The sequence below is a fragment of the Diabrotica virgifera genome, chromosome 5 (assembly GCF_917563875.1).
Source record: "Diabrotica virgifera virgifera chromosome 5, PGI_DIABVI_V3a".
In the NCBI taxonomy this organism is placed as follows: Eukaryota; Metazoa; Arthropoda; class Insecta; order Coleoptera; family Chrysomelidae; genus Diabrotica; species Diabrotica virgifera.
Window position 1 is genome coordinate 72959432 of NC_065447.1, and position 26298 is coordinate 72985729.

The following is a 26298-nucleotide window of genomic DNA, read 5'->3' on the forward strand; positions in this document are numbered from 1 at the left end:
TCACTGCGTCTACTCGAAAATTTTCTTACTTGTGCTTTACTAGGCTTTTTGCCGTACTCATTTAGTAATATACTGATATGAACCGCTAATAATGAAATATAAATAAATATGTTGAGAAATGTGCTATACCACCCTAAATATTACGGTGGTGTTATTGACTTAATTTTGTTCACATAATATTTGTATACAGCGATGAGTGCGCCAATAACCGGCAAAATAGCGCAAAAGATGGAATACATAATACCTACATTGCGAAACAAAAAGAGATGAAACTAGTGGAGGTGGAAATAATCGGTATAAACGTATAAAATAACATTAGATTACATAGTTTCCCACCTTTAGACGTCTGTGACAGGAGTATTTTATAAAATTCTACTCACAATGACAGTTGTCGTACTCTGATACGTCTAAAGGTGGGAAACTATGTAACGTAATGTTAATTTATAGATACGTTTATAACCATCATTTCCATCTCCACTATTTTCAACTCTTTCTGTTTCGCAATGTATTACGTTTTCCATCTTTTGCGCTATTTTGCCGGTTATTAGCGCGCTCATCGCTGTATACAAATATTATGTGAACAAAATTAGCGCTGTATACATATTTGTCTGAAAACAAATTATTTAAATGTTTATTTAAAACCTAATGCATTTCAGTAGTGTTTTTGTATAAAATGTTCATACCTAATTAGAGCTATTTATTTATTATAGAACATGATTATTGTACTCTTAACCATAAAATGTATTACAATAAAGTAATACAATAGTACTTATATCATCAAGTTCAGCGTTCTCCCTGTAAACATTCTGTACATATTAATTATTATTAACATCAACATTTCGACCTATTTTGCAATCACAAAATACAATAATGCTGAATATTAGTCCAGGGCTCTAGTAGAGATAAACAGCCACTAACAAACAAAGGGCTTTGGCAATCTGGATTTCTTTACATTTGGGTTAGTTTGAATTCACGTCGATGGAACAGACAGCAGAATATGCAATGAAATGTTACATAGGGTAACGTCATTATGGCTAACTGAATAAAATTAACGTAGTTAATACAATGCCTAATAAAAAATTAAGTAGTTTTTCAAACAAAGATAAGTTTTATTAAAGTTTCAAAAGATCCAGGTCTATTTTACTGGTACGTTCATAAATATTTCTCGTAATATTAATAAACTTAGAGACAAGATATAAATGTTATTCTCTTCTAGGTTGCAATTAATGAGCGTGCCATTCATCGAGACGTTGACTTAATGAACTCACGAATTCCACCTGGAAGTATCGAAAACCAACCAACTACCGCTATTATACTATATAAGCTTACGATCCTTAGCAAAAAAAAGATAACAGAAGGTTAACTCTACCTTAACCAAACCCCTGAAGAAGTAGTCTTCTTCTTCTTCTTATACTTGTTGTAGATCTGTCGATCTGTTAATTCCGACGTTTAAGTGTTTCTTGAGAGGTAGACTGTCAGCTATCTCTCCATCTTTTTGGTGGTCTCCCCGGTGGACGCTTGTTAACTGGTTTTCCTTCTAGAGCAATGCTTGGTTGTCTGTGCTCCTCCATTCTTTTTACATGACTGAACCATTCTCTTCGTCTTTGCCTGCCCCATCTGACTACATCTTGCACGCCACATTGTTCCCTGATGATGTCGTTTCGTATTCTATCTCTGCTTGTCTTCCCTGCTATTGCTCTTAGTGTCTTCATTTCAGCTGTTCGTAGCATGCTTTTGGTTTTATTGGTGTCTTCTCTTGATTCAATGCCATAAGTCTTAACAGGTCTGATGCAAGTTTTATAAATTCTAACTTTGCTGTCCATTCTTATATATGGGTTATTCCAGACCACATCTCTCAAACATCCGGACAAGATAGCGGCCTTGTTAATTTCTCCTCTTAGGTCTCTGGCTGGGTTATGATAACTTGATAACTCTACACCGAGATATTTTAACTGGTTTAGCTGTCTATAGGTTTCCCCTCTACCACGAGCTTGCATCTAATTGGGTCTTTCGCAATGGTAATACATTTTGTATACTTCGCGGATATGTTCATGTTGAGTCGTCGACACGCTTCATAGAATCGATAAAGTTGTCTGTGTAGGTCATCCACGTCATCTGCAATCAGGGCTGCATCATCCGCATAGCACACTATACTGATTCTACTGTGGCCGAGTCTGTGTCCTAGTTGTAGCGATTCCACATCTTTTATTATTTCATCCGTTAGCATATTGAATAGAAATGGACCGAGGCTGTCTCCCTGCCTGATTCCTCCTGGTGTTGGTATGTTGGCCGTAGTGGTGTCGTCTGTTTTAGTTTTTGTTGTGTTGTTATTGTTCATTTGTTTTATGACTTTATGAAGAAATAGTGAAGCACTACAAGTATATCGGCACCATAATAAATGGAGAATGGACCAACAACTAAGAGATACAAGTGCGCATCTGAAAAGCTAGATTTACCTTTAACCAAATGGCTGTCTTCTTCAAGATCCAACACCTCTCTCTTGGTATAAAAGAAAGAATGCTGCGATGGTATGACTTCTCTATCCTTTTTTATGCTGTTAAATCAAACAACAATCTTGAATGAATATTTATGTACAGGAGATTGGAAGCATTTGAGATGTGGCTATATCTGAGAATACTTAAAATCCGGTGGACTGATCGTGTCTCAAGTTAGAAAGTCCTTAGAAGAATTAAGAAGAACCGAAAGGTGCTAACCACCGTGAAATCTCGTAAGATACAGTAGTTAGGGCACATTATGCGAAATGAATCCAGATATGCAGTCCTTTCAGTCATCCTGCAAAGATAAATATTTGGAAAGCGGTGTCCAGGAAGAAGAAGAACGTCCTGGATGAAGAACCTCAGAACCTGGTTCAACACAACATCTATGCAGCTTTTTCGCGTTGCTGAAGATAGGATAAAAATTGCCATCATGATCGCCAAAATTCGTCACGGATAGGCACATAAAGAAGAAGACCGACACAACTAAACAACCAACTGGGCTGTACCAGAATGCTGAGCCACCAAACAGAAAAATATTTGTATGCATTATTTTTTATAAAACTTTGTGTAATAATAACAGACCTAGGTTTTATCAGAATTCCCTAGCGTCTCGTGTGACACGAATGGACTAGGAGCAGGCAAACCAAAATGCGATGAAGGACAGACAAACCAAAAAGGACTGTAAATATCCAGAGAGAAAGCATGAGTGTTGTGACATTGATGAAACTCAACCTATTCCTTTATCTTTTGTCCTTCCTAAGGATGTAGAGGCGTCATGTAATATGTTTGACTATTTCTATCCCATTATCTCTCTCACGTGCGTTTTGTTTTGATTCGAGGAATGAGCAACCATTGTGCTGGAGATTTTCCTCTAGATCTTTTCCCCGCTACGTTGTATTAACTATCATTCATTCCGCGACTTTTCTTCTTCTGGTTATATGTATAAAATATCTAAGTATATTTAGGTAAGTATAGTTTCTATTTTAATTTCTAGTATTTAATTATTTGTGCGATGGGCCGTCCATGGTATTCTTTTTCTCATGATCATCTTTCAGTGCGTCACAGTTTTTCGATTTCTTTCTAACGCATTAAATTGTATGTGACAGAAAAAAAGACACGTCCGTGATTACAGACATTTACAACATTTATTCTAGTTATTCTAGTTGTCGATAGATGGCCCCATAATAAAAAAAATAATTTTTTTCAATTAGATAATAATATTACAAATATAATCTGTACAATTTTTAAGACTCTATACAAATCAAAGAAAATACCATTTTATAAATGCAAGAAACACATTTGATTTGTTTCTATTCCAAATTGAAAATAAAATGTGACAACTGTCAGATTTAACTAAAATGTCATGTTAGAATAAATGTCATAAATGTGTATTATCACGGACTTACCCTTTTTCCTATCATTTGTTACGCACTGAAAAATGCTCATGAAAAGAACAATATACACAATATTCTGCCGTAGAACCCTTTTTTAAATATCCCTTTGATCTTCGAATCGGCTTTTTTGATGGTTCATGTTTCGTAACGTTAGTGTTCTTCCATAGTTTTGTGAGTTTGTCTGCTACTGATCCGGTTATTGTGATGCGTTGACTAAACTCGGCTTTGCAGCGTCATTGTTAATAATGAACGTAATAAGGTGCATAGGTAATTAAACTGTCTGACCACTTAGTAGGAATAAAGATGGAAAATTACCAGGACCTGATGAGGTGTATGACGGAATTTTAAAGCTACTAGAGGTACACCAAATTACAGCTCTTACGAAGTTATTCAACAACACATATGAGACTGGTTACTTACCGAAAGACAGGATGCTATCAATATTCATTCCACTTCCCAAAAAAGCCAACGCAAGAAAATGTGAATAACATAGAATAATTAGTTTGGTGAGCCCTGTACTTAAAGTACTCCTTACTATCATTCACTCGCGCATATACACCAAATTGGAATAACAGCTGAATGAAGTTCACTTTGGATTCAGAGCAGGACTCGGAATAAGGGAAGCACTTTTCAGCTTGAAAGCTCTAATACAGAGAGCAAGGGATGTCAACTGCGATATTTATGCATGAAAAACTAATCAATATCCTAAAAACATCAGGACTCGATGGTAAGGATGTAAGACTGGTCTCAAACTAATATCTCCAACAAAAAGCAACAGTCCCATTCGAAAATGAACTTTCCGAAATATTCACAGTCGAAAAAGGAGTTAGACAGGGTTGCATACTGTCACCAGCATTACTTAACATATACTCTGAAATCATCTTTAGAGAGGTCTTGGACGAATCAGAAGATGGAATTGCAGTAAATGGACAACTTATAAATAATATTAGATATGCAGACAATACAGTATTGCTGGTAGATATTGCTCAGGGGCTCCAACGGATCATGGATAATGTTGTAGAAGCATGAAACAAATACGGCCTAAAACTAGATTGTAAGAAGACAAAAGTAATGATCATTAGTTAAAACAGCAACATGAACGCCCAAATTACCGTAAACAATACACCCCTAGAGAGAGTACAGAAAATATGCTATCTGGTCTGCAACATTAAGGATAGTTGGGACCATAGCTAAGAAATAAAAACTCGTATTGAAAAATCCAGAGGGTCTTTTAACAGTCTTAGGAAGATTTTGTGCAACTTGTCTTTAAGTATCAATATAGGCATAAGAATTCTTAGATGTGACGTCTTTAGTGTCCTCCTCTACGGAGTTGAAAGCTGGAGTCTGAAAGAAGATGCCATAAAACGGTTAGAGACGTTTGAAATGTAGTGCTACCGACGTACGTTGAGGGTCTCATAAATATATCCAGCACACAACGAATATAATTATTCTCCAGAGGCTAAGAAAAGACAAAGAAATAATTAACACCGCAAAGAACAGGAAATTGGCTTATATTACTTCTGCCACATTATGCGTAACGATAAATACCGACTGCAACAGTTGATTCTACAAGGCAAGATTGAGGGCAGGAGAGGCCCTGGACGTAGACGTATATCCTCGCTGGCCAATCTTAGGAAGTAAACTGGTCTAATGTCAACTGATCTATTTCGAGCTGCAGTAAAAAGACTAAGATGGGTCAATGTGGTCGCCAACATCTCCAGAAGATAGGCATCTTTAGAAGAAGACCACTTAGTAACCTGTCATGTTTTTAATCTTTGTTTGATTGTTTCTGTTTCTATCGATAAATAGTTACTTTGGTGTTTTGTATATTTACTTCCAAGCCATATTCCGTACTCACCGTGCCGAGCTTATTCATAATTTGTTCCTGTTCTTCCTGTGAACACGAATGTACGAATGATGACAGATAGATTTTTGGCCCAAACGATTATGTACTGATATTAGCATTCGCAGACGTCGAAAGGCCTATGATATTGTCCCAGTAAACAACATGCTGACTTATTACTTAACTTTACTAGGACAACGAATGTAGAATAAAAGTCTATGTTTGCTCATGATAAAATAGCTTTAGCAGAAGATAAAGAAGGCATTGTCTACATGATAAAAATTCTAGAAGAAGAATTTTAAAGCCGCGGTTAATACATTATTTAGTTATGCAAAGGCACTGAAGCCAATCTATTTTAAAAAACGTCATTTAATAATTGGCTATAATGGTAATAATGCCAATAAAAGAAATGAACTACATTTTTTTCTTCTGATTCTGTCGTTATAGTCAGGGATCCCACGCCTATTTTAACCATTTACTACTGACATGCTAATTTTTCGTGAGTAGCTTCATTTTGATGAGACGCCCAACTTTTTTCCTTGCAACAATTTCCGTATGTGGTAGATAACAAAGATAGCAGGGATAGTCCAGTCGGGTTAGACGAATAACATGCCTAACCTTGCATGCCGAGCTACACCAATTTTTATTTTTCTAATCCTTAGGAAGGCTCAGTAGTAGTGTAAATTTAAAATCTTGACTGAATTCCGCCGTTCCGTTAGCCGTCATTTTGATTTTAAACGGGAACTGTTTTTGCTCAATATCTCCGCATTTTGAACTTCTCGACAAAACGTATGAGAACTAAAATTGTTGAAAATGTGATCTTCTTTAATTTTTTTTATTACATTTTTTTCGTGCGGTCGACAATTTCAGAGTTATTGGATAAAAATCACATTTTCACCAATTTTAGTTCTTATACATTTTGTCAAGAAGTTGAAAATGGCGGAGATATTGAGCAAAAACGGTTCCAGTTTAACATCAAAATGACGGAGCTAACAAGCTAACAAGCTAACAACGGCGGAATTCAGTCGAAATTTTAAATTTACACCACTATTGACCCTCCCTAAAGGGTAGAAACATAAAATTTGAGGCAGCTCGGCATGCAAGGTTAGGTCTGTTATTCGTCTAACTCGACTGGACTATAACTGCTATCTTTACACATACGGAAATTGTTGTAAGAAAAAAGTTGGGTGTCTCGTCAAAATGAAGCTACTCACGAAAAATTAGCTTGTTAGTAGTAAATGAAAATAGGCCTGGGCTCCCTGACTATTAACATGTTGTCAACAAAAGTGAAAATTTGATCCCTAGCAATAAGAATTTTCAGATCTAGGACTTGCCAAATGCTCTTTGTATGTATCAAATAACTGTTGATTGGTTATGATTACTTTAAAATAATAAAACAATGACTGGTTATACATACGAACTGGTCACCTGGACTAATATTGTTTTTTAATTCCAAACACATTCTACATGTATGATACAAAAGCTTTTTATGTTCATTAACATTACCGCCTACAATCTTACTAAGCCGTTAATATATTATTATTTATTAACATATCTGTATAATGTATGTAATAATATTCTTATGTCATACAATTTGGTAATACGATATCATAAACTTGTAAAAACGTTATTGTTGCAGATAACTATTTTTGTAGTAAATCAATTATGCTTAAAACTCTATATCTAGTATCCTACAATCATAATACAGATTCACTAGAAATAAACAAACCAAGATACGTTGAATGTTATGAGGAGCACTCCCAAATCATGATTTGTAAAATATAAACAACTATGTAGATCATGATTTGGGATTTGGAGTCTATAATACATTATAAAATATGATTTAGAAGTACTTTAAGTAACATGCAACCTGTCTTGGTTTGTTTATTTCTAGTGCATCTTTATTGTGATTGAAGGATAATATTTTCAAATCAATGTGCAAAATAAAAATTTCAGAAATCAAAGTATATGCGGAATAGTTCATCGTTTTAAAAATGTTTTAAAATCTTTTTATTTGAAAGAGAAAGTCTTTTTAAGAAAAAGGAAAAGTATAAACGTGTTTTTAAGAAGAACATTCATCAAAAACCATTTCAGATTATCTGTTAGACCATGCTAAAAAGCATTAATCACCACTAATCATTTGGTGGTCATTATTTCACCTTTGAATAGGAATGTTACAAAAAACTAAAAACGAAAACCTTTCAACTACAAAAATCGCATGTTGTATATGAAATTCTTTGCACAAATTGCGATGGTGTATAGATTGGACAAATCAGCCATCTACTCAACTCAAGAACGTGCTCACCAATATGACACAAATATCTCAACAGTCCTCATAAAACATTAAAACCTATAATTCTACCATAATTCTCTGCACAAATTGCGATGGTGTATATATTGGACAAATCAGCCATCTACTCAAGTCAAGAATACGTGCTCACCAATATGACACAAATATCTCAACAGTCCTCATAAAACATTAAAACAAAAAGAAATATAAATTTAATTTTGACAAAACTACAATTCTAAAAGATAAACACAACAGAAAAAGAGGGAGCTCCTGGCATCTATAGATATATAAAAAAATAATGCAATATACATGGTCAAAAAGACGTCAAAAATTTAAATTAATATATTTCAATTTAATCTAAAATAAACAAAATAATAATTTTAACACGCGTATGATGTGGAAGCAACTAATTGTTCAAATGATAAATAAAATAAAATTATATTTCTCATCAAAATTAGATAAAACGCTGATCAACTTCTCGATTATTAAAAAAAATATAAAAATATGATAGATTTTTTAAGAAAGTTCAGTTGTCAAATAAACTTTCTACATTAAGGTAATCAGTTTCTCACTCATGAAGTTACTACAGAAATAAACAGATTTTGATATTTTTTTCCTAAAAAACTATTCATTGGTACCACTAAAAAAGCTAGTTCTTAAACTCTACGTTGTAATTGTTTTTCAAACATTTTTATTTTATTTTTTCTTTTATTTTTTTTTATTATATATAAAGATATCAGGTATTTTTGTTTTTATTCCAAAGTGAAATATAATATATTTCTAATATTCACATTTAAAACGTTTTTACACCTTTAATTATAGATTTTTAAACTTATAATTTTGGTAGTTACGGAATTAAAAAAACGCCAATAAAATGGTAGGGTACAAATCTTTAAATAAATATTTTTAAACTAATTATATTTTGGTATATAATTATATTTTCATACCAGAATAATAATGAATTATAAGGAGGTATCTGATAGTATTATCAAATTGGAAAAGAACAAATAAACATAAACGAAAAGGACAAATTTAGGCAAGAATCATAAGATGAAACACGGTGTGCCCCAGAATTATAAGAAAAAGTCAGCCACATATAAATATACTCAGCCAAAATAGTGTTGGAACACTATTACAGAAAGCTAATACGATATACAGAGTGCAGACTCAAATATTAGTTTTAAATAAAAGCATGTCGTGATAATATCCACAAATTAAAAACAATGGTGGTCTCCAAAAGTAAAACGATGCAAACCAGAAATAGATGGCAAAATAAATGAACAAAAAGAAAATTTTAACTACTTAGAAATACTCATAATCCAGTGAAATAAGTTTTCCTCAAAACATTGCAATATTCAGGTGTTTAACGTTATTTCTCTGTTATTAAACATAATATAATACCAAGCAGACCTATTATATTCTCTGTAGAAATTTCAGCGTAATTACATGATCAAATGTTTGGTGCAGTAGATAGATACACAGTCACAGTGACAGAGATATGTAAAATAACAGAATAGCACGATGTGTTAATAATACAATCTTGGCAATACATATCTAAGAACAATATTTATTTAATTACAGTAAAATAACTTTTAGATGCATGATAATGTACTGGAAATCCATGGTATTAAACTAAACTTAACATTCAAAATTTAATGACTGGATGCTAAACAGAAAACAGGAGCCACAAATAAAGATCGTGTATCACAGTAAAAGGTCACAGAAAGTGTATCAGGAATAAGCTAGAATAAGGTAAGAATAAGTTAAGGAAAAGTTATTAAACTTAGAATAATTTAAGAATAAGTTAAAATTAATATTATACATAAAAGAAATCTAGTTTGTATTAGGCTAGAAAAGCTACATACCAGAAACCAGTGATACATATAATATTTTTATACAAATTATTAGGATTTTTATTAAAATATATGAAACCAATTTATTTTTAATTTACGTTAATAATACGAAGACAGATTATACTTGTGATTCACAGTATTGTGTTTTGTGATTGTCTGCGAATACCAAATTGTATGAAGTATTTGATTTTAGATGTATTAATTAAAACTTTAAAGATTTAACGCTTGAATTCCAGTTAAACCAAGTAGTAGTAGTTTTAGTAATGAGAGTTAGACATCATCTGACCAACTGCTCCATTGAATTTAAAAATGTGAAATAATCTAAAAATATGGATTAAATTTTACAAATACAAAGTTTACAAACATCGTTTAAGTAATAAAAATTAATTTCATGTTTGTGAGAAATCCCATTATTCTGCACTGCGACTTTAAGTCGTCCAGTTACTTGTTGATCCATACTATTTTCTTTAGGTTTCTAGGTTTTTTCCATTCATAACTTTTACTTCTAATAAAGATTTACTGTTTTCCACGGGCTAGTCAAAAATCTTTCTGTGTCTAGCATTTGGTGCATTATTTTACAAAGAGGCACATCCTATTCTTAAGTTTTCGGTATCTAATAATAATGACTATTACAACTTTTTTATTGTGCCATTTCAACTACATAAATATGTATTGCCGAGCATAAAATTATAATTTATTTCAGATTTTTTTATTTATTTTCTTTTTGTTCAGAGGGTACTAAACGTAATTAAAATGATCAATTTTACTTTAATATGCTATTCTTTGAAAAGAAGGATATAATTTTAAGAACTTTATAGCGGATATTCCCTCCTCTAGCAATGAGAACAGTCTGCAAATGACGAGGCATGCTTTGAGTCGGATTTTCTATAATATTCCGAAGAAGATTGTATCATGCCTGTACCTTTATGATGCGAAGTTCTCTAAAACTTCTGGGAATAGACAAATGTCACTGTAAACGTCTTAGTATCTCATCCCAAATCATCTTCAAGGAGACTTAAAGCTGGAATACAAGTAGGCCAAATAATTCGGGCGATTTGAACCTCGTGAAGATTCTCAGTTAATATCCTAACAATGTGAGGCCGTGGATTCTTCCTCTTCTTTTTCCTCTTTATAAGCAATTCTGCTTGTTTATTGGCGAATTGATACCTCTTTGTAAGGTTGTCACTCCAACTTTTGCGCGGTCGGTCGATACTTCTTCTGCCGATTGGTGATTTTTCTCTTGATATTTTGACCACACGTGTCTTCCCCATTCTGGTTATGTGGTTGTTCCATTCCCTTTTTCTAGTTAGTGTCCATTTTTTTATACACTGTACGTTACATTGTCTTCTGATATCTTCACTCCTCTTTCAATATCTCAGTGTATTTCCTGTAATTATTCTCAGTATTCTCATCTCTGCCGTTTCCAGTAGTCTTTGTGTTGTGGCTGTATCGAGCCTTGTTTCAGATGCATATGTCATTATTATTGGTCTTTCACTGGCTTTATAAGTTCTCGACTTCATCTCAGTGTTAATATGTCGGTTTCGCCATATAGTGTAATTAAGGCATCCTACTAGTCTATTTGCTCTTTGTACTTGATTTCTGACTTCTTTGTCTAGGTCTCCGTAACTTGGCAATGTAATTCCAAGGTATCTAATTTCCATAACTTGTTCAATACTGATACCATAAATTTCTATTTTACATCTGATTGGTTCTTTACTGATTACTATGGTTTTGGTTTTCTGAGATGAAATTGTCACATTGAATTCTTTTGCTTTTATGTTAAATCTGTCGACTAATCTTTGCAGACTATCTTCATCTTGGGCTATCAATATTGCGTCATATGCGTAGCAGAGTATTTTTACTTTTTGTTTCCCATTCTATATCCTCGTCCTTTGTTTACTTTTTGATGATGTTATCCATGATTTTATTGAAGAACATAGGGCTCAATGAGTCTCTCCGTCTTATTCCGCTGCCTATATCTATAGGTTCTGTAATTTGTCCATCTATTCCGACTTCCATTTTGTTGTTTTGGTATATGTTTTTAATAGTTTTTTATATATCTAGATGGACTTCTCTATTTTACAGAAGATGGATTACATCTTTGAATTTGACTCTGTCAAATGCTTTCTTCAAGTTATTCAGACACAGAAATGCTGGTCTATTATACTCTAGTGATTTCTCAGTAATTTGCTTTATGACGAATATTGCATCTATACACGATCTTCCAGTAACAAAACCCTGTTGTTCATCTGCTAAACTGATCCTCTGATTCATTAGGTCTTGTAAAATTTTAGTTGTAAGTTTTAGGGTAGTATTTAACAAGTTGATACCTCTAGCTGTAGTTTTCTGGCTGCATTTTATCTCCTTTTTTGAATAGTAGAATTAGTTCGCTTGTTCTCCATTTTCCGGTATTTTTTGTGTTTTATAATTTTGTTAATTAATGTTGTTAATTGTTCTGTCATTGCTGCTCCACAATATTTCAGTAATTCGTTTGGTATTCCATCCTTACCTGCAGCTTTTCTGTTCTTCAGCTTTTCGAATGTTTTTCGTACTTTCTGTGTACTTATATTAACATATTCATCTGTGGTAATTTCTGGTGTTTCCGGTTCTACCATCATTTGTTTTTCCTATGCATAGAGCTTATTTAGATTGTCAATCCGTGTATCCTTTTCTGTGTGTTTTGGTTCTATTAGTTCATTTACCTCCGCTCTTTGACCTCTTATAATGCGCCATCTTTCCTTTTGGAGACCATATTTGGAGGCCGTGGATTACCAGGCATAAATTTAATATTCTGTCGTCTTCAAGAATAATCATTAATGGTAAAAAGTATCGTTTAGTCAATGGTTTTAAGTACTTGTTGTCCACAAGTGCTCTTCACATAAGCAAACGCCAAAAACCTTATCAAAAATGCTAAGGGAGGTAGAGCCCTTTAAAGACGACACTCTAACATCGGTTTAATTCAAAAAATATTTTCATATCGGTTATATTTTAGGTAATAACATTTTTAGTGTATTTATTTAGTGGGATTTACCCAACCGTTTGGCGTGAAAACACTTTATTATTTTTAGTCATAAGCGGCATTTTAAGCGGCGTGCAATGGACATTCATCAAATTTTGTATTCATAACTTTTCATAATTCAATTTTTATTTAATCTTTCAAAAGTTTACTATTTTGACATAATATTTAGACTAAAAACTTGATTTGAATTTTAGAAATGACTTCAAGTGCTGCATGTTTTTTTTAAATACTGTCATATAATTTTAGATTTAGAATTATCAAATGGAGCAATTAGCACAAAATAAAACATAATTGCTTTGTATTTTGATTGAAAGTTTGGTGTACTAATACTTGATTTACAATATTGTTTAGAATTAGCAAAAAGATGTAAATATTTTCAGTAATGTAAAACTTTATTTGCGTATTTTTGGTTTCAGTCATTGACAGTAACGACATTATTTAGTGACAACTCCAAGTATTAGTCCTACATCCACTTCTACCCCGTCTTCTCACTACCACCCATTGAAGTTGCGAATTTGTCCCAACAGAACAATATGACAACCTTTGAAGATGTTATGAGACATAAAGACTTTATGTTCACTCTATCTGAACCTATCTGTAATGATTATTACAGATAATTGACCCCAACTTCAATAGGACTTTTCCATCAGAAGCTATGTATATAACAACGGGCAGATAGGTAATGACTGAATTTTGAGAAGGATCTGTCGAGTATTATAAAATGAGGTGTACACACTTGAAGACAATTAGGTAAAGTATTTAAGATTAAGATGAACATAGATTATAACCAGTTTTTTGTCGGAAGTTGTATATCATATCGGTCATACTGCAGCTCTGTCATACTGTACACCTTCCATTTGTAACACGTATTCCAGAGTTCTGAAACCATGTACCAACTTTTACAGATCTAGTAGATTGGTACCATATTTTGTTTGGGACACACTTGATAGTCTGCAAAGAGTTTCTGTCGTCTACAATCTAGTACCTCACAGACATGTGAGATATGGTATACGTGCTTCTGATAAAGTGTACTGTTTCAAGTTCTCTGCTGTACAGAGTCCCCGCTATAAAACAGTCCCAACGTATGCAGGTGACCTTTGAGTGACGTATCCCAAGGAAACCTGTTATGATTCTCAGCTGTTTGCTGCTTCATTTTCTGCTATTTACCCATTTAGCACATGCCCATCCACTATATATTTTCTCATGTGCATAACCGAGGTTGAATCATTATCCAGACATTTTTTGGCATCGCTTGGGTACCCCTACCACTTGGTCTAAGCCGAATTTTTTAGCTGATCCTTTTCTAGCAAGTTTGCTAGTTATTTTGTTGCTGTGCGTTTCCAAATGACCTGGAACCCATACAAGTGTTATGTTTCATCAGGCTGTCGAATTTTTCTTGCCATTCCTACACTAGCCTGGATTTCTCCTTATGAGAATATATCTATCCACTTACATTCGAAAGACTTTTTGTTAATTTGTCTTTTACAGTATATTATTGCAGAAATCTTTTGCTGGAATACATAGTGGTATCCTCATAGTGGAATTGAAATATTTACACCTACTACTATTGAATATTCCTACATTCGATTCTTATGCAGACTCATCTACGTACCAAATATAACCTTGAAACCTCTCATTGTAACCAGTGGCCAAAAGAAACTAGAACTGGATCAATACTACTGCATACTGAAAAGAAACTATCGGCCAATAATATATAGCAAAAATATTTGTATACAACTACTTCAACGGGAATTTCTGTGGGGGATCAAATGATAATATGTTAAAACAAATCAACAGATAAAAGACAAAAGTATGTATTATTATCTCGGTTTTTAGAGCGTTCACTGCCATCCGGTTCCTAGTTTCCAGTTTCCAGCTTTGTCGATCGTTCAATTTGCCAGGGTGAAGGTTCCTTTCCGATATTGCCTTCTGAATGCCGCCTAGCCAGCATTGTTTCCGCTCTTCCTTCTTTTCCTTGGCATCCTTTTTAAAATTTGTTTTGGCAGCCTGGCGTTGTCCATTCTTTCTACATAACCAGACCAGAGCAGTTGTCTCCTTTGATATTCATCTATGATTCCTATTGACTTCCATTTTATTTATGTTTCTGTTTTATGTTAAAAAACAAAATACAATATAGAATAAATTCTACAAATATTTGTATATTACAACCAACAAAATGACTGAAAAGAAGGAAACTCCTTAATGCCCAGTTTGGGTGTCAGAGTGATATTTTCATATTTCTTGTAACCACCTCTTCAATCCATTCCAGTCCCTACAACTCTTTCATTTGTTGAATTGATTAGATTGTTGGAAAACCACCATTCCATACTTGGATTTCCCTTTCTTCTCTCTCCGTATCTCTTGGAGTTCATTACTTTTCATACTAGTTTACTCTGTTCCATTCTAATAATGTGTCCAAACCAGTTTAATTTTCTTCTTTTGATTTTAGTTCCTATCGGATCCTATTCTTTTGTAATCATTTCTAATATGATCCTTTTCTGTGGCCTATCAGCTATTTTTCTTATTTGTTTCATTTCCTCTGCATTAAGTGTTAATGACCCATGTCTAGCTCGCATATAATAGTGTTGGTATTATTACTGCATTATACACATTGGGCTTAACTTCTCTTTCTATTTCTTGTTTTCGATATATCGTATTGTTAGTGCATAATAAATTTTCTGATGGATTGTTGCGTCTTCTGATATCAATACTCCTAAATATTCAAAAGTTGATACTGTCTCAATTTGGGTTCCCTTGCAGTATAGTGGAAAATGGTTTCGGTCATCAACTTTCTTTTATTTAACTGTCATACTTTTTGTTGTCTTGATGTTTATTGACATAAATGATATAAAAGTTGTAAAATGTTTTAATTTCTATTAGATAATTTTATTGTATCCTTACACCTTTTTGCTATATTATTTTTTAACGTAAATGACATGATTTACTATTTAGAAAAATTCATTAAATACTTGTTTCATCTTTCCTTATTATCTAAACTATGAATATCTCTAGGAACACTTACTCTGGTGGCCGACCCCGAAGGTTGAAACTGATGAAGGTAACTTGGACCCTCTGTCCTGGCCCCGCGAGAAACGTGTAGACGCAATTTCTCGAGTGACCACGGGGGTTCTCGAACTCTGGAGCGTAAAATGTCCCGTTCATTGGACCGCCGGGTCGACTCACAAACGTCTGATCACACTCTGAAAAAAATAGAAAATATATAAACTGATCTGGTTTACGGAGACCTTACTAAATATAGTTAATATACATTATGTCCACAGTACATTTTTCTAAAGTATCCTCCTTGGACGTATAGTCTGGGAGGTAGTGTCAAATTTTTACGGTGATTTTGGCACGTATACTATGAATTTATTTTGGTGGTTTTAGCCCGGGAGGTAGTGCCAAATTTGATCGGAGCATTTTAGCATGGATGTTTTTTTATTTAGTTAGGTGTTCCAAAGCTTATTAACAAATGATGTGTCCCAAAACCGGAGCTTTTAGGCAAGAAAAGATAAAATATGTAGTTGGAAAACCCTACAACTTCTAGGTCAAATATTTATCTCCGTGACACACATTCATAATGGCCTAGTGGTTAGAATACCTGGCTCCTGGCTTTCACCCAGGCGAGTCGGATTCGATTCCCGGCGTCGGAAATCTTTTTTAATTGTTTCTATAATACCATGTTTTTATTATTTATGCGACACAATATAAAAAAGTGTCATAAAAACACTTATTCAAACCAGTTGCCTCTAATCAAAATGTCAATTTTAAAAACAAAAAGGGATTTCCGACGACGGGAATTGAACCTGACTCGCCTGGGTGCAAGCCAGGAGCCAGGACAAGCCAGGAGCCAGGAACACTATGACATTATGGATGTATAGCGATACGCTTTAATTACTATTTTTGCTAATTTTATTTTCTTAATTTTTAATAACTTTTCTCAAAACGAAACAACATTAGTCATTTAAAACTCACATGTAATATACAAACCATATGCCAACAAGGGCCGTTGATTTCGAGAAACCAAAATGTATCCCTAAACAGATTGTATAAAATTAATGTTTTTTTCAAGGAAACACTAATGGATTACGATGTCAGATCGCCACACCTTTTATGTCAATTTCTTAAAATACAAAAAGGTTCTCATCTTTTAAAAGGCAATTGCAGTAATTTGTGGCCCTCTCTGGCCATTATCGCAAAACCGCAAAACCAGTTGACATAATAGTTGGTGGTCCGAAAGTCAGTATCTACACAGTATGCGAACGATGCAGACACACCCTCGCTCGCGCTAACAAACAACCCTCTTTCGAGATATAAGCAAAACACCGCTTGTTTACCCAAAATAAATAAATAGTACTGTTCGGTGTTACATTTATTTTTAGTTAATTCCGTCAACACACACCACCGGAATGGATGTATAACCGAGATAAATATTCGACTTACAAGTTGTAGGGTTTTTCCATCTACTTTCATATTTTATCTTTTTTTGTCTAAAAGCCCCGGTTTTGGGCCAGCTGACACATCATTTGTTAACAAGATTTAGAATACCTAACTAAATAAAAAAAAAACAGCCATGCTAAACTGCTTCCGTCAAGTTTGATACTACCTCCCGGATTATTAGTACTTGTTTGATAACGAAAATGTCTGTCAGCTGGCGCGACTCGGGGACTTTTAGGCAAAAAAGAATAATTCATTATGAAAGTAGATGGAAAAAATTCTAGAACTTATATGTCAAATATTTATGCGTCACATTCATACACAGTGGAACCTCGATAACTCGGATTAATCGGGACCACGGCCAATCCGGGTTAGCCGGAGAATATGGTAAAAAATAATAAAATACGGTATATTTACAAATAAACTCCGTTATAATTGAAATACGACTGTACTACACACAATGCGGTCACAATCGGAACGATGTTATGTTATTTAAGAACATTGGAGACTAAGTCCATTGTTTAAATAAGAATTTTTTAAATAGTCTTTTAGTCTTTTTTAAACAATGCTAAGACAGTTTGCAACAAATAAAGGAATAGCAGGTGCTTGTTGTTTCCGATAATCTGAGGCAATGCCATGAGTCATTTTTACTATCGTATAAGTAGTTCAAATTACACAAATACCCATTATCTCTCAAATATTATATTACATACATTTTTATTGTTGAAATGTTTGTCTGATGAAAATCGGTCCGGGTTAGCCGGAGTTTCGCGTTATCGGGGCCGACTTATCGGAGTTCCACTATATAGTCTAGTGGATACCTGGCTTTCACCCTGAGGCTCGAGTTCGATTCTCGGCATCGGAAATCCTTTTTGATTTTAAAATTGACATTTTGATTTGAAAAATAATTGAATTTATAATACTATTTTATATTGGGTGGTATAAAAATAATAAAAACGATGTATTATAAAACAGTTATTTTTTATAAAAGTGTAATTATTTTTATTCTTAATTTTCCTGGTCTTTTTTAATTTTATGCCCCGGTTTTGGGCCAGCTGACACATAATTTGTTAACAAGCTTTGGAACAATTGACTATATAAAAAAACAGCCATGCCAAAATGCTCCCGTCAAATTTGACGTCACCTCCCGGACTAATTAAATATAAAACATAATATTTACACTATAAAAATATTTTTTTTATTTATCTAATGCCTCGACAACTAATGGCCATTGGCATGATAGGTACGGTGAATTTTTGCGCAGTTAGTTACCTAGTGTCATATGTAGTGTGTGTATTGAGTAAGTGACGCTGAAGTTTGCAAAGAGACGCTGATTGTATCCGAACGTCTGCGGTCCCTCCGGTAAGTACCTTCTTCTTCTTCCTTCTTGCATGTAGGCTTTAAAGCTTGTTTCTTCTTCAATATTAGTCTCCTAAATTTTTAAGTTATTGCACCATCTTTTTCTTGGTCTGCCAATACTTCTTCGTCCATTTGGTGACTTATCTCGTGCTATTCGTACTATCCTATCCTCTGCCATTCTGGTAATGTGTTCGTTACTCTCCTGTTTCCGTTTTGTCACCCATCCTTTTATTTATTTCTACATTACAAGATCTTATTATGTTTTCGCTTCTCTCCCTAACCAACAGACTTTTAACTGATATTTGTCGGAGTATTTCCATCTCTGTTATTTCTAGTATTCTATAGCATTCTACATCTAATTATGCAGGGTAAAATATTAGGCAGAAGAAGTCGAGGAAAAATAAGAACATCTTGGTTAAGAAATTTGAGGCAATGGTTTGGTCACACTTCGGAATCGCTCTTCAGATCTGCTGCGAATAAAGTTATGATAGCCAACATGATCGCTAACGTTCGATAAACGGACATAGCACCCGAAGAAGAAGAGATTTCTAGTAGTCGTCTCCTTTTAGATGTGTCAGGTCTTGTCTCCGCCGTGTACGTCAATATCGTCACCCTAATTAGCAAAACTCGTAACTCCAAAACGACAAATTGTCCAGGAGACTTAAAGAAAAGCTGATACTGAGTTACAAGGTTTTCTTTTTCGCTTATATTTAATTTATACATTTAGGTGGAGTAACAGGATTTGGTTAAACGACAGATAAATTAATTTACAAATAGATGGCGCATATATTCACAAATTAAGTAAAAATGGAGTTACGAGGTTTGCTAATTAGGGTGATGATATAGGTCTAATTGCTGCTTTATAGATCACTGCTTTTGCGTCTTGCCTTGGGTGTTTGTTTTACCAGACTGTGTCATTAAGAGACCCCGCCGCTTAACTTGCTTTTAAGGTTCGTTGTCGTACTTCCGCTTTAACATCTCCGTAACTGGTTATATCTATTCCCAGATATCTAAACCTTGCTCCCTGTTTTATTATTTTCCCATCAATTTCGATTTTACATCGTAGTGGGTATTTAGATGTTGTCATACATTTGGTTTTTTACGCTGATATTATTATATTGTATTTCTTGGCTGTTACATGTTGATGTGTGTTAGACCGTCCGCACATGGGTCGATCGAAGACACGTCTCGAAGTTCGCGCGTCTTGCTCGTCTTGTACGAACCTTGCGTCACAAGCGATTGCCCTCCGCACACTAGTCGATTCTGTTTTTATAAATTAACGCATTTTTTATATAGTAACCAAAACGACTATTTCGATCTGTGAAGAGTGCAGTATTATTACATTTTTATGCAGTTGCATTATACAGTTGAGGGTATTTTTCTACTTACTCAACGAATTTTATAATAAACACCTAGAAACAGAAGTTCAATGTTTTCAGAATTTTACATTACAAACAATATATTTCCACAAAGCTAATAGTACTACAATCAACGAACATAACATTCACCGATCTTAGACTAAAATTTAATTTAGGGCAAAAATAAACAAAAACGAAGCAAACAAATAAAATAATGACTGTAAACGTGCGTCTCACTCGAACTTTCTCGTTCGCTTCAGATCGCACGGAACGAGAGTCGTACAAGACGAGGAGATTTGCAATCCTAAACGCTCTGTGTACGGAACTCAATGCCACAACGAAGGAACTTAAGTGACGGGGAGAGATCTACGCTATTGGAATCGAATCGATAACTTCGAGCGTCGCTCCATGTGCGGACGGCCATAATCTTTGGAGATCGTCTTCTGTCTCGGCGACTAATGCGGCACGGCGTCTTCTGCATAACATAATATTTGGATTTCTTTGTTCCTCATTCTGTAACCATGACCTTTACGTACTGCTTTTATTATTTTGTCCATTATTATATTGAAGAGCAGTGGACTTAACGAGTCACCTTTTCTGACTCCGCTTTGTACTGGTATAAACTGCGTTAGTTTTCCATTTATCTTTGCCTGTATTCGATTATGAAAGTTGATGTTTTCGATGGTTTGTATAATATTGTTGGTATGTTTCTTCTATACAGTAAATGTAAGACGTCTTCGACTTGGATGCGATCGAAAGCCTTTGTCAGGTCTATAAAACAGATATGCTGATTTATTATACTCAATGGCCTTTTCTGTGATTTCTCTCAGTACAAATACGGCGTCTACGCACGATCTTCCGGATCTAAATCCTTGTTGTTCATCTGATAAAGTTGTTAATTTATTGATTTTGTTGGTTATGACTTTTGTGGTTGGCTTAAGTGCGGTGTTTAGTAGATTTATACCTGTATAATTGTTGGGGTCTTCTTTGTCTCCTTTCTTGAACATTGGTATCATTATGCTGTTTCTCCATGCGTCTGGTATCTTGCAGTGCAATATTAGTTTTTGTATTATAGTCCAGGAACCGAAGCTTTTCACCTCGTAATTTTTACAGAATGGATCGATTTGCTTGAAAATTTGAGAATAAGTAGTAGATAGTCCAAGGATCAAAATCTATATAATGCGGAAAGGCGCTTTTACCATGGGGGTGGTTGCCACCCCACTTCGCGGGTTGAAATTTTTTATTATATTTTGACAACAAAAGTTGGTTAAAACATTCATTCTAAGCAAAAAATATTCTATACATTTTTTGATAAAATTAATAGTTTTCGATTTATTCGCTATCGAAAGTGTTAGTTTTATATCGAAAAAATCAATGTTTTTCGATATATACTCATTTACTATTCACTCAACTTTTACCACAGAAAAAAATTTTTAACACCAGGTTATTGGAAATTAAATACCCCACAATTTCTTATTAAAATATTTTTTAATATATATGATGCTAATCTTTCTATTCTGAAGAAAATAACATCTTTTACCAAACTACAAAAATTCGTTATTCGCTTTTTACTCCAGTTTTTTTAAAACTAATCATTCTAAGCCAGTCAAACTTCTAGAATCTATTACTAATGCATAAATAAAGAAGACTGAATAAGAGCAATGACTAAAAACACCGCTAACTTACATTATTATGCTTACAATTTGATTTATCCTTTTTTTTCCAAAAAAATTTATTGATTTTTTAACCGTAACTTTTTTATTTTTGATCTTAGAAAGTTTAGTAAAAAAGAATTTTGTAGGTGTTTACAAGCTCTATAAGGATGTTGATATTAAATCCTTTTATAATCCTCAGTCGCAAAAATTGGTGGCTTTGAAAGGGTTGGTAAAGGTGGTTTTTGCAAGTTATTACAAGTTTTAATTATCAATAGCTCACTCAAATTTTACCGTAGAAAAAATGTTTACAAACCAGTTTCTTAGGAATTAAATAAGCTACAATTTCATATTTAAACATTTTTTCGTATCTCTGATGCTAATCTTTCTATTCTGAAGAAAAGGGCATTTTTTATCAAACTCCAAAAATTCGTGATTCGCTTGTAACTCCATTTTTTTTAAATTAATCATTGTAAGCCGGTCAAACTTCCAAAACCTATAATTAATACATAAATAAAGAAGACCAAATAAGGTCCATGACTAATATTAATTAGGGTGGTGATTAGGGGGTGGCTTCCGATCACTTTTTTACTGAAAAAAAATTAGAGACTGACATTTTTTTCATTATAAGTCACTTAATTTTTGAGCTAGAGACTTTTTTTTATTTCTCGTGATAGATATTTGTAAATAATTTAAATTAGTTTGAATAAGTTATTCTCGAAAAATGCATAGTTTTCCCGTCTTTTGACTTTAAAACTACAAGTTTTATCATTTAACGAAGAAGAGCTAACATAAAATAAAGTATAGCTCGATTACTATTGGTCTTAAAGAAAACAAAAAAAAAACGGTTTTGTTTATTTTTTGAAAAGGTACATTTTTGTTAAGTAAAGTTGTTTTGATAGAACGAAAACTTTTTGAGTTATTAGCAGAAAACTGATTAAAAACATTGATTTTTTCGATTTAAAACTAACACTTTTGATAGCGAATAAGTCGGAAATTATTAATTTGTAAAATGTATAGAACGTTTTTTGCTTAGAATTAATGTTTTTACCAACTTTTTTTGTCAAAATATAATAAAAAATTTCAACCCTTGAAGTGGGGTGGCAACCACCCCCATGGTAAAAGTGCCTTTCGGCATCATATAGATTTTGATCCTTGGACTATCCACTACTTATTCTCAAATTTTCAAGCAAATCGATCTATTCTGTAAAAATTGCGAGGTTTGGTCCTATTTTAAGCTTCATTACTTGGACTATTAGTTTTGTCATCTCTAGGGTTATACTTTCTCCTCCGTATTTTAGAAGCTCGTTGGTTATTCCATCTGGTCCAGTGAGTACCGATTCCACAAAAATAATTTTATTATTAAACTAAGCCACCTGTTTACAATTTTTAGGACGTTTCAGTGACGTAGTCATTCAAATGTCGGACAGGTACCATTTTGTAAAGTTATGTGGAGTGCGATCACACTGCACTATAAGGGTGTCCCGAAAAGATTGGTCATAAATTATACCACAGATTCTGGGGTCAAAAATAGGTTGATTGAACCTCACTTACCTATATACAATAGTGCACACAAAAAAAGTTACAGCCCTTTGAAGTTACAAAAAGAAAATCAATTTTTTTTCATATATCGAAAACTGTTAGAGATTTTTCATTGAAAATGGACATGTGGCATTATTATGGAAGCAGCATCTTAAATAAAAATTAAAGTAAAATTTGTGTACCCCATAAAAATTTTATGGGGGTTTTGTTCCCTTAAACCCCCCCAAACTTTTGTGTACGTTCCAATTTAAGTATTATTGTGGCACCATTAGTTAAACACACTGTTTTTAAAACTTTTTTGCCTTTTAGGACTTTTTCGATAAGCCAGTGTTTATAGAGATATTTTGAATATTTCTCGAATCCACCACATATTTGTATATGGTTAAGTACGATTATAGAGACCTGTTAATAATCTGAAAATGTATTTATAATTTACATTTTTAGGTATATTTTGAAAAAGAAGCCACATCTAGATAAAATTTGACTTATCAAAAAAAGACTAAGAGGTAAAAAAGTTTTAAAAACACTGTATTTAACTAATGGTACTACATTAATAGTTTAATTGGAACGCACACAAATATTTGGGGGGTTTAAAGGAACAAAACTCCCATAAAATTTTATGTAAATATATTAAAAAAGAAGCCACATCTCGATAAAAACTCGCTTATTAAAAGCGTTATGTTTAACTCGCTTATTAAAAGCGTTTTAAAAGCGTTATGTTTAACTAATATTACCACAATAATGAATTCATTGGAACGTATACAAAAGTTTGGGGGGTTTAAGGGATCAAAACCCCCATAAAATTTTTATGGGGTGGGCAAATCTCACTATAATTTTGTTTTAAGATCATCCTGCCATAAGAATGATACATGTCTATTTTCAATAAAAAATCTTTAATAGTTTTCGATATATTGAAAAAAATCGATTTTCATTTTGTAACTTCAAAGGGCTATAACTTTTCTTGTGAGCACATTTGTACTAAGGTAAGTTAGGTTCAATCGAACTATTTTTGACCCTAGAATGTGTGGTATAATTTATGACCAATCTTTTCGGGACACCCTGTATAATATAGATACAGCAATTAACTACTTTGATCACACAGGGGAACCAAATAATTATGAATCTTGCGATTAATAATGACATGAAACTAAATACGAAAGACAGTATTATAAGTAGAATTTTTTGGCTTATTTTAAGAAAATTTAAAACCATAAATTCGGCAGTGTAAGGTTATGTTACAATATTTCGTCTTTTTCTTCCTCTTTGTAAGCAGTTCTGCTTGTTCATTGGCGGATTGATACCTCTATGAAAGGTTGTCACCTGTCACCCCATCTTTTGCACAGTCGACGATACTCCTACCGATTTGTGATTTATCTCTTGCTATTTTGACCACACTTGTCTCGCCCATTCTGCTTATCTGGGTATTCTATTATTTTTTATATTCAGTGTCCATTCGTTTATACACGTACGTTATTTTTTCTTCGAATATTTTCACTCCTCTATCGATCTCTCAGCGTATTTTACCCAATTCTTCTCATTAATTTCGTCTCTACGGTTTTCAGTTCTTTGTTTTGGGCCTGTTTCGGGTCTTGTTTCTTCTTACACTAGCATCATAAATTCTTGACTTCAAGACAAGACACTACAACATTTATGTAACTAAATTTCAGAGAGTATTTGATTCAGTTCTCAATTTTTTAATTAAAATTTTTCTCAAATTTCACAAAATATTCTAATTTCCTGTTTATGACAAACGTCAGTTATTACTTTTTTAGAAAGAAGAACATTTAGGCAAAGCACACCCTGTTTCAATCTGTTGTCAGTTCTTTTCATTATAGAATAGAATAGAATAGAATAGAATAGAATAGAAAAAAGCTTTATTCTCAGGATTCACAAGTTACATAAAAATATAAATTGTCAATAGAGAGAATGGTGTCAATTACAAATTATAATGGTTGCTGTAACAACCTACACTTTACATAAAAGTAATATTAAAATATAATAACAATAACAGTGACATTTAGATTCAGATAAGAGCCCTCAGTCTCCCTGCAGGCCAGCTTGAAGGTACTCTCCCACTTTGTACGGTTCAAGGTGTATGAGCAACTGTTGAACAGACTTTCTATATTTATTTATGTCAGTTTCTATTTTGATGCTGTAAGGCAGTTTATTAAAGAATTTAATACAGGCACAATATTCTCTTTCTTAGAGGAGTCAATTTTATTTTTTTAATATGTAGGGGGGTTTAGTAGAAGCTTAAGTTCAAGTTTTTGGGGTTGAGGCCCTTGTCCCCCGGCCGCCATCTTGGAAAAAGAGGTGCAAAGGGCTTTCGCGCTGTATCTCTTAAACTAGCTACCCTACAGAAAATTTAATTTCACATAAAATGAAGAAAATAAAATTTTCTACAATTTTATATCTATTACTTTTTATCGTAAAGTTACCAACAAAAAAGTTATGAACAAAAATAAGAGAAAGTTTTGTAAGAAATTTCCTTTTGGAGGTTATAACTTTTTTTACGTTCATTTCATAATAAAATAACATCAAAGCGATTTTGTAGAGAATTTTTCAGTAAACAATTTTCACTATAAGGTTGTTTAATTTTATTTATTATCTAGGTTTTACAGCGCTCCAAACTTGACCAGATTCTCGAATTCTCGTAGAAAAATAATGCTTTTCTATTTATATATTAGACGAGCGTCATTAACCATTATGCCAACCACGAAAATCAAATTTAAGGTGAATGATCAATTTTGGTCTATTTTTATGTTTTAGAGGTCACTGAATCCGAATATGAAGTTTATTTTTAGTTAGAGTTGGTGGAACATGTTAAAAAATAAATTTTATACAAAAATGCCAAAAATCAATTTTGATGATTTTTCAAATTTACCTCGCTGTATCTTTGGTCGCTGTAAATATTTCCTTTTAAAAATTTTACTGTGTCATCTTTGAAGTACGTACATAACAATGAAATTTGTCCAAAATGTTTAAACACATTAAAAAAGGAGTTGTTAATTTATTAACATTTTGTCATCATATTTCGTTAGTTTCATGTTTAC

The 26298-nt window shown here is 33.3% G+C and overlaps 1 protein-coding gene across 2 annotated transcripts in view; it reads right to left on the bottom strand.

Annotated features, from left to right (window-relative positions):
- LOC114329770 (bone morphogenetic protein 1) overlaps window positions 1–26298 on the bottom strand; it is a 1195441-nt gene that overhangs the window by 235332 nt on the left and 933811 nt on the right. For both annotated transcript variants that reach the window (XM_050650132.1, XM_050650131.1), the window contains exon 4: window positions 15920–16097. In XM_050650132.1, coding sequence (XP_050506089.1) covers window positions 15920–16097 — 178 coding nt within the window. The remainder of the gene's footprint in view (window positions 1–15919; window positions 16098–26298) is intronic.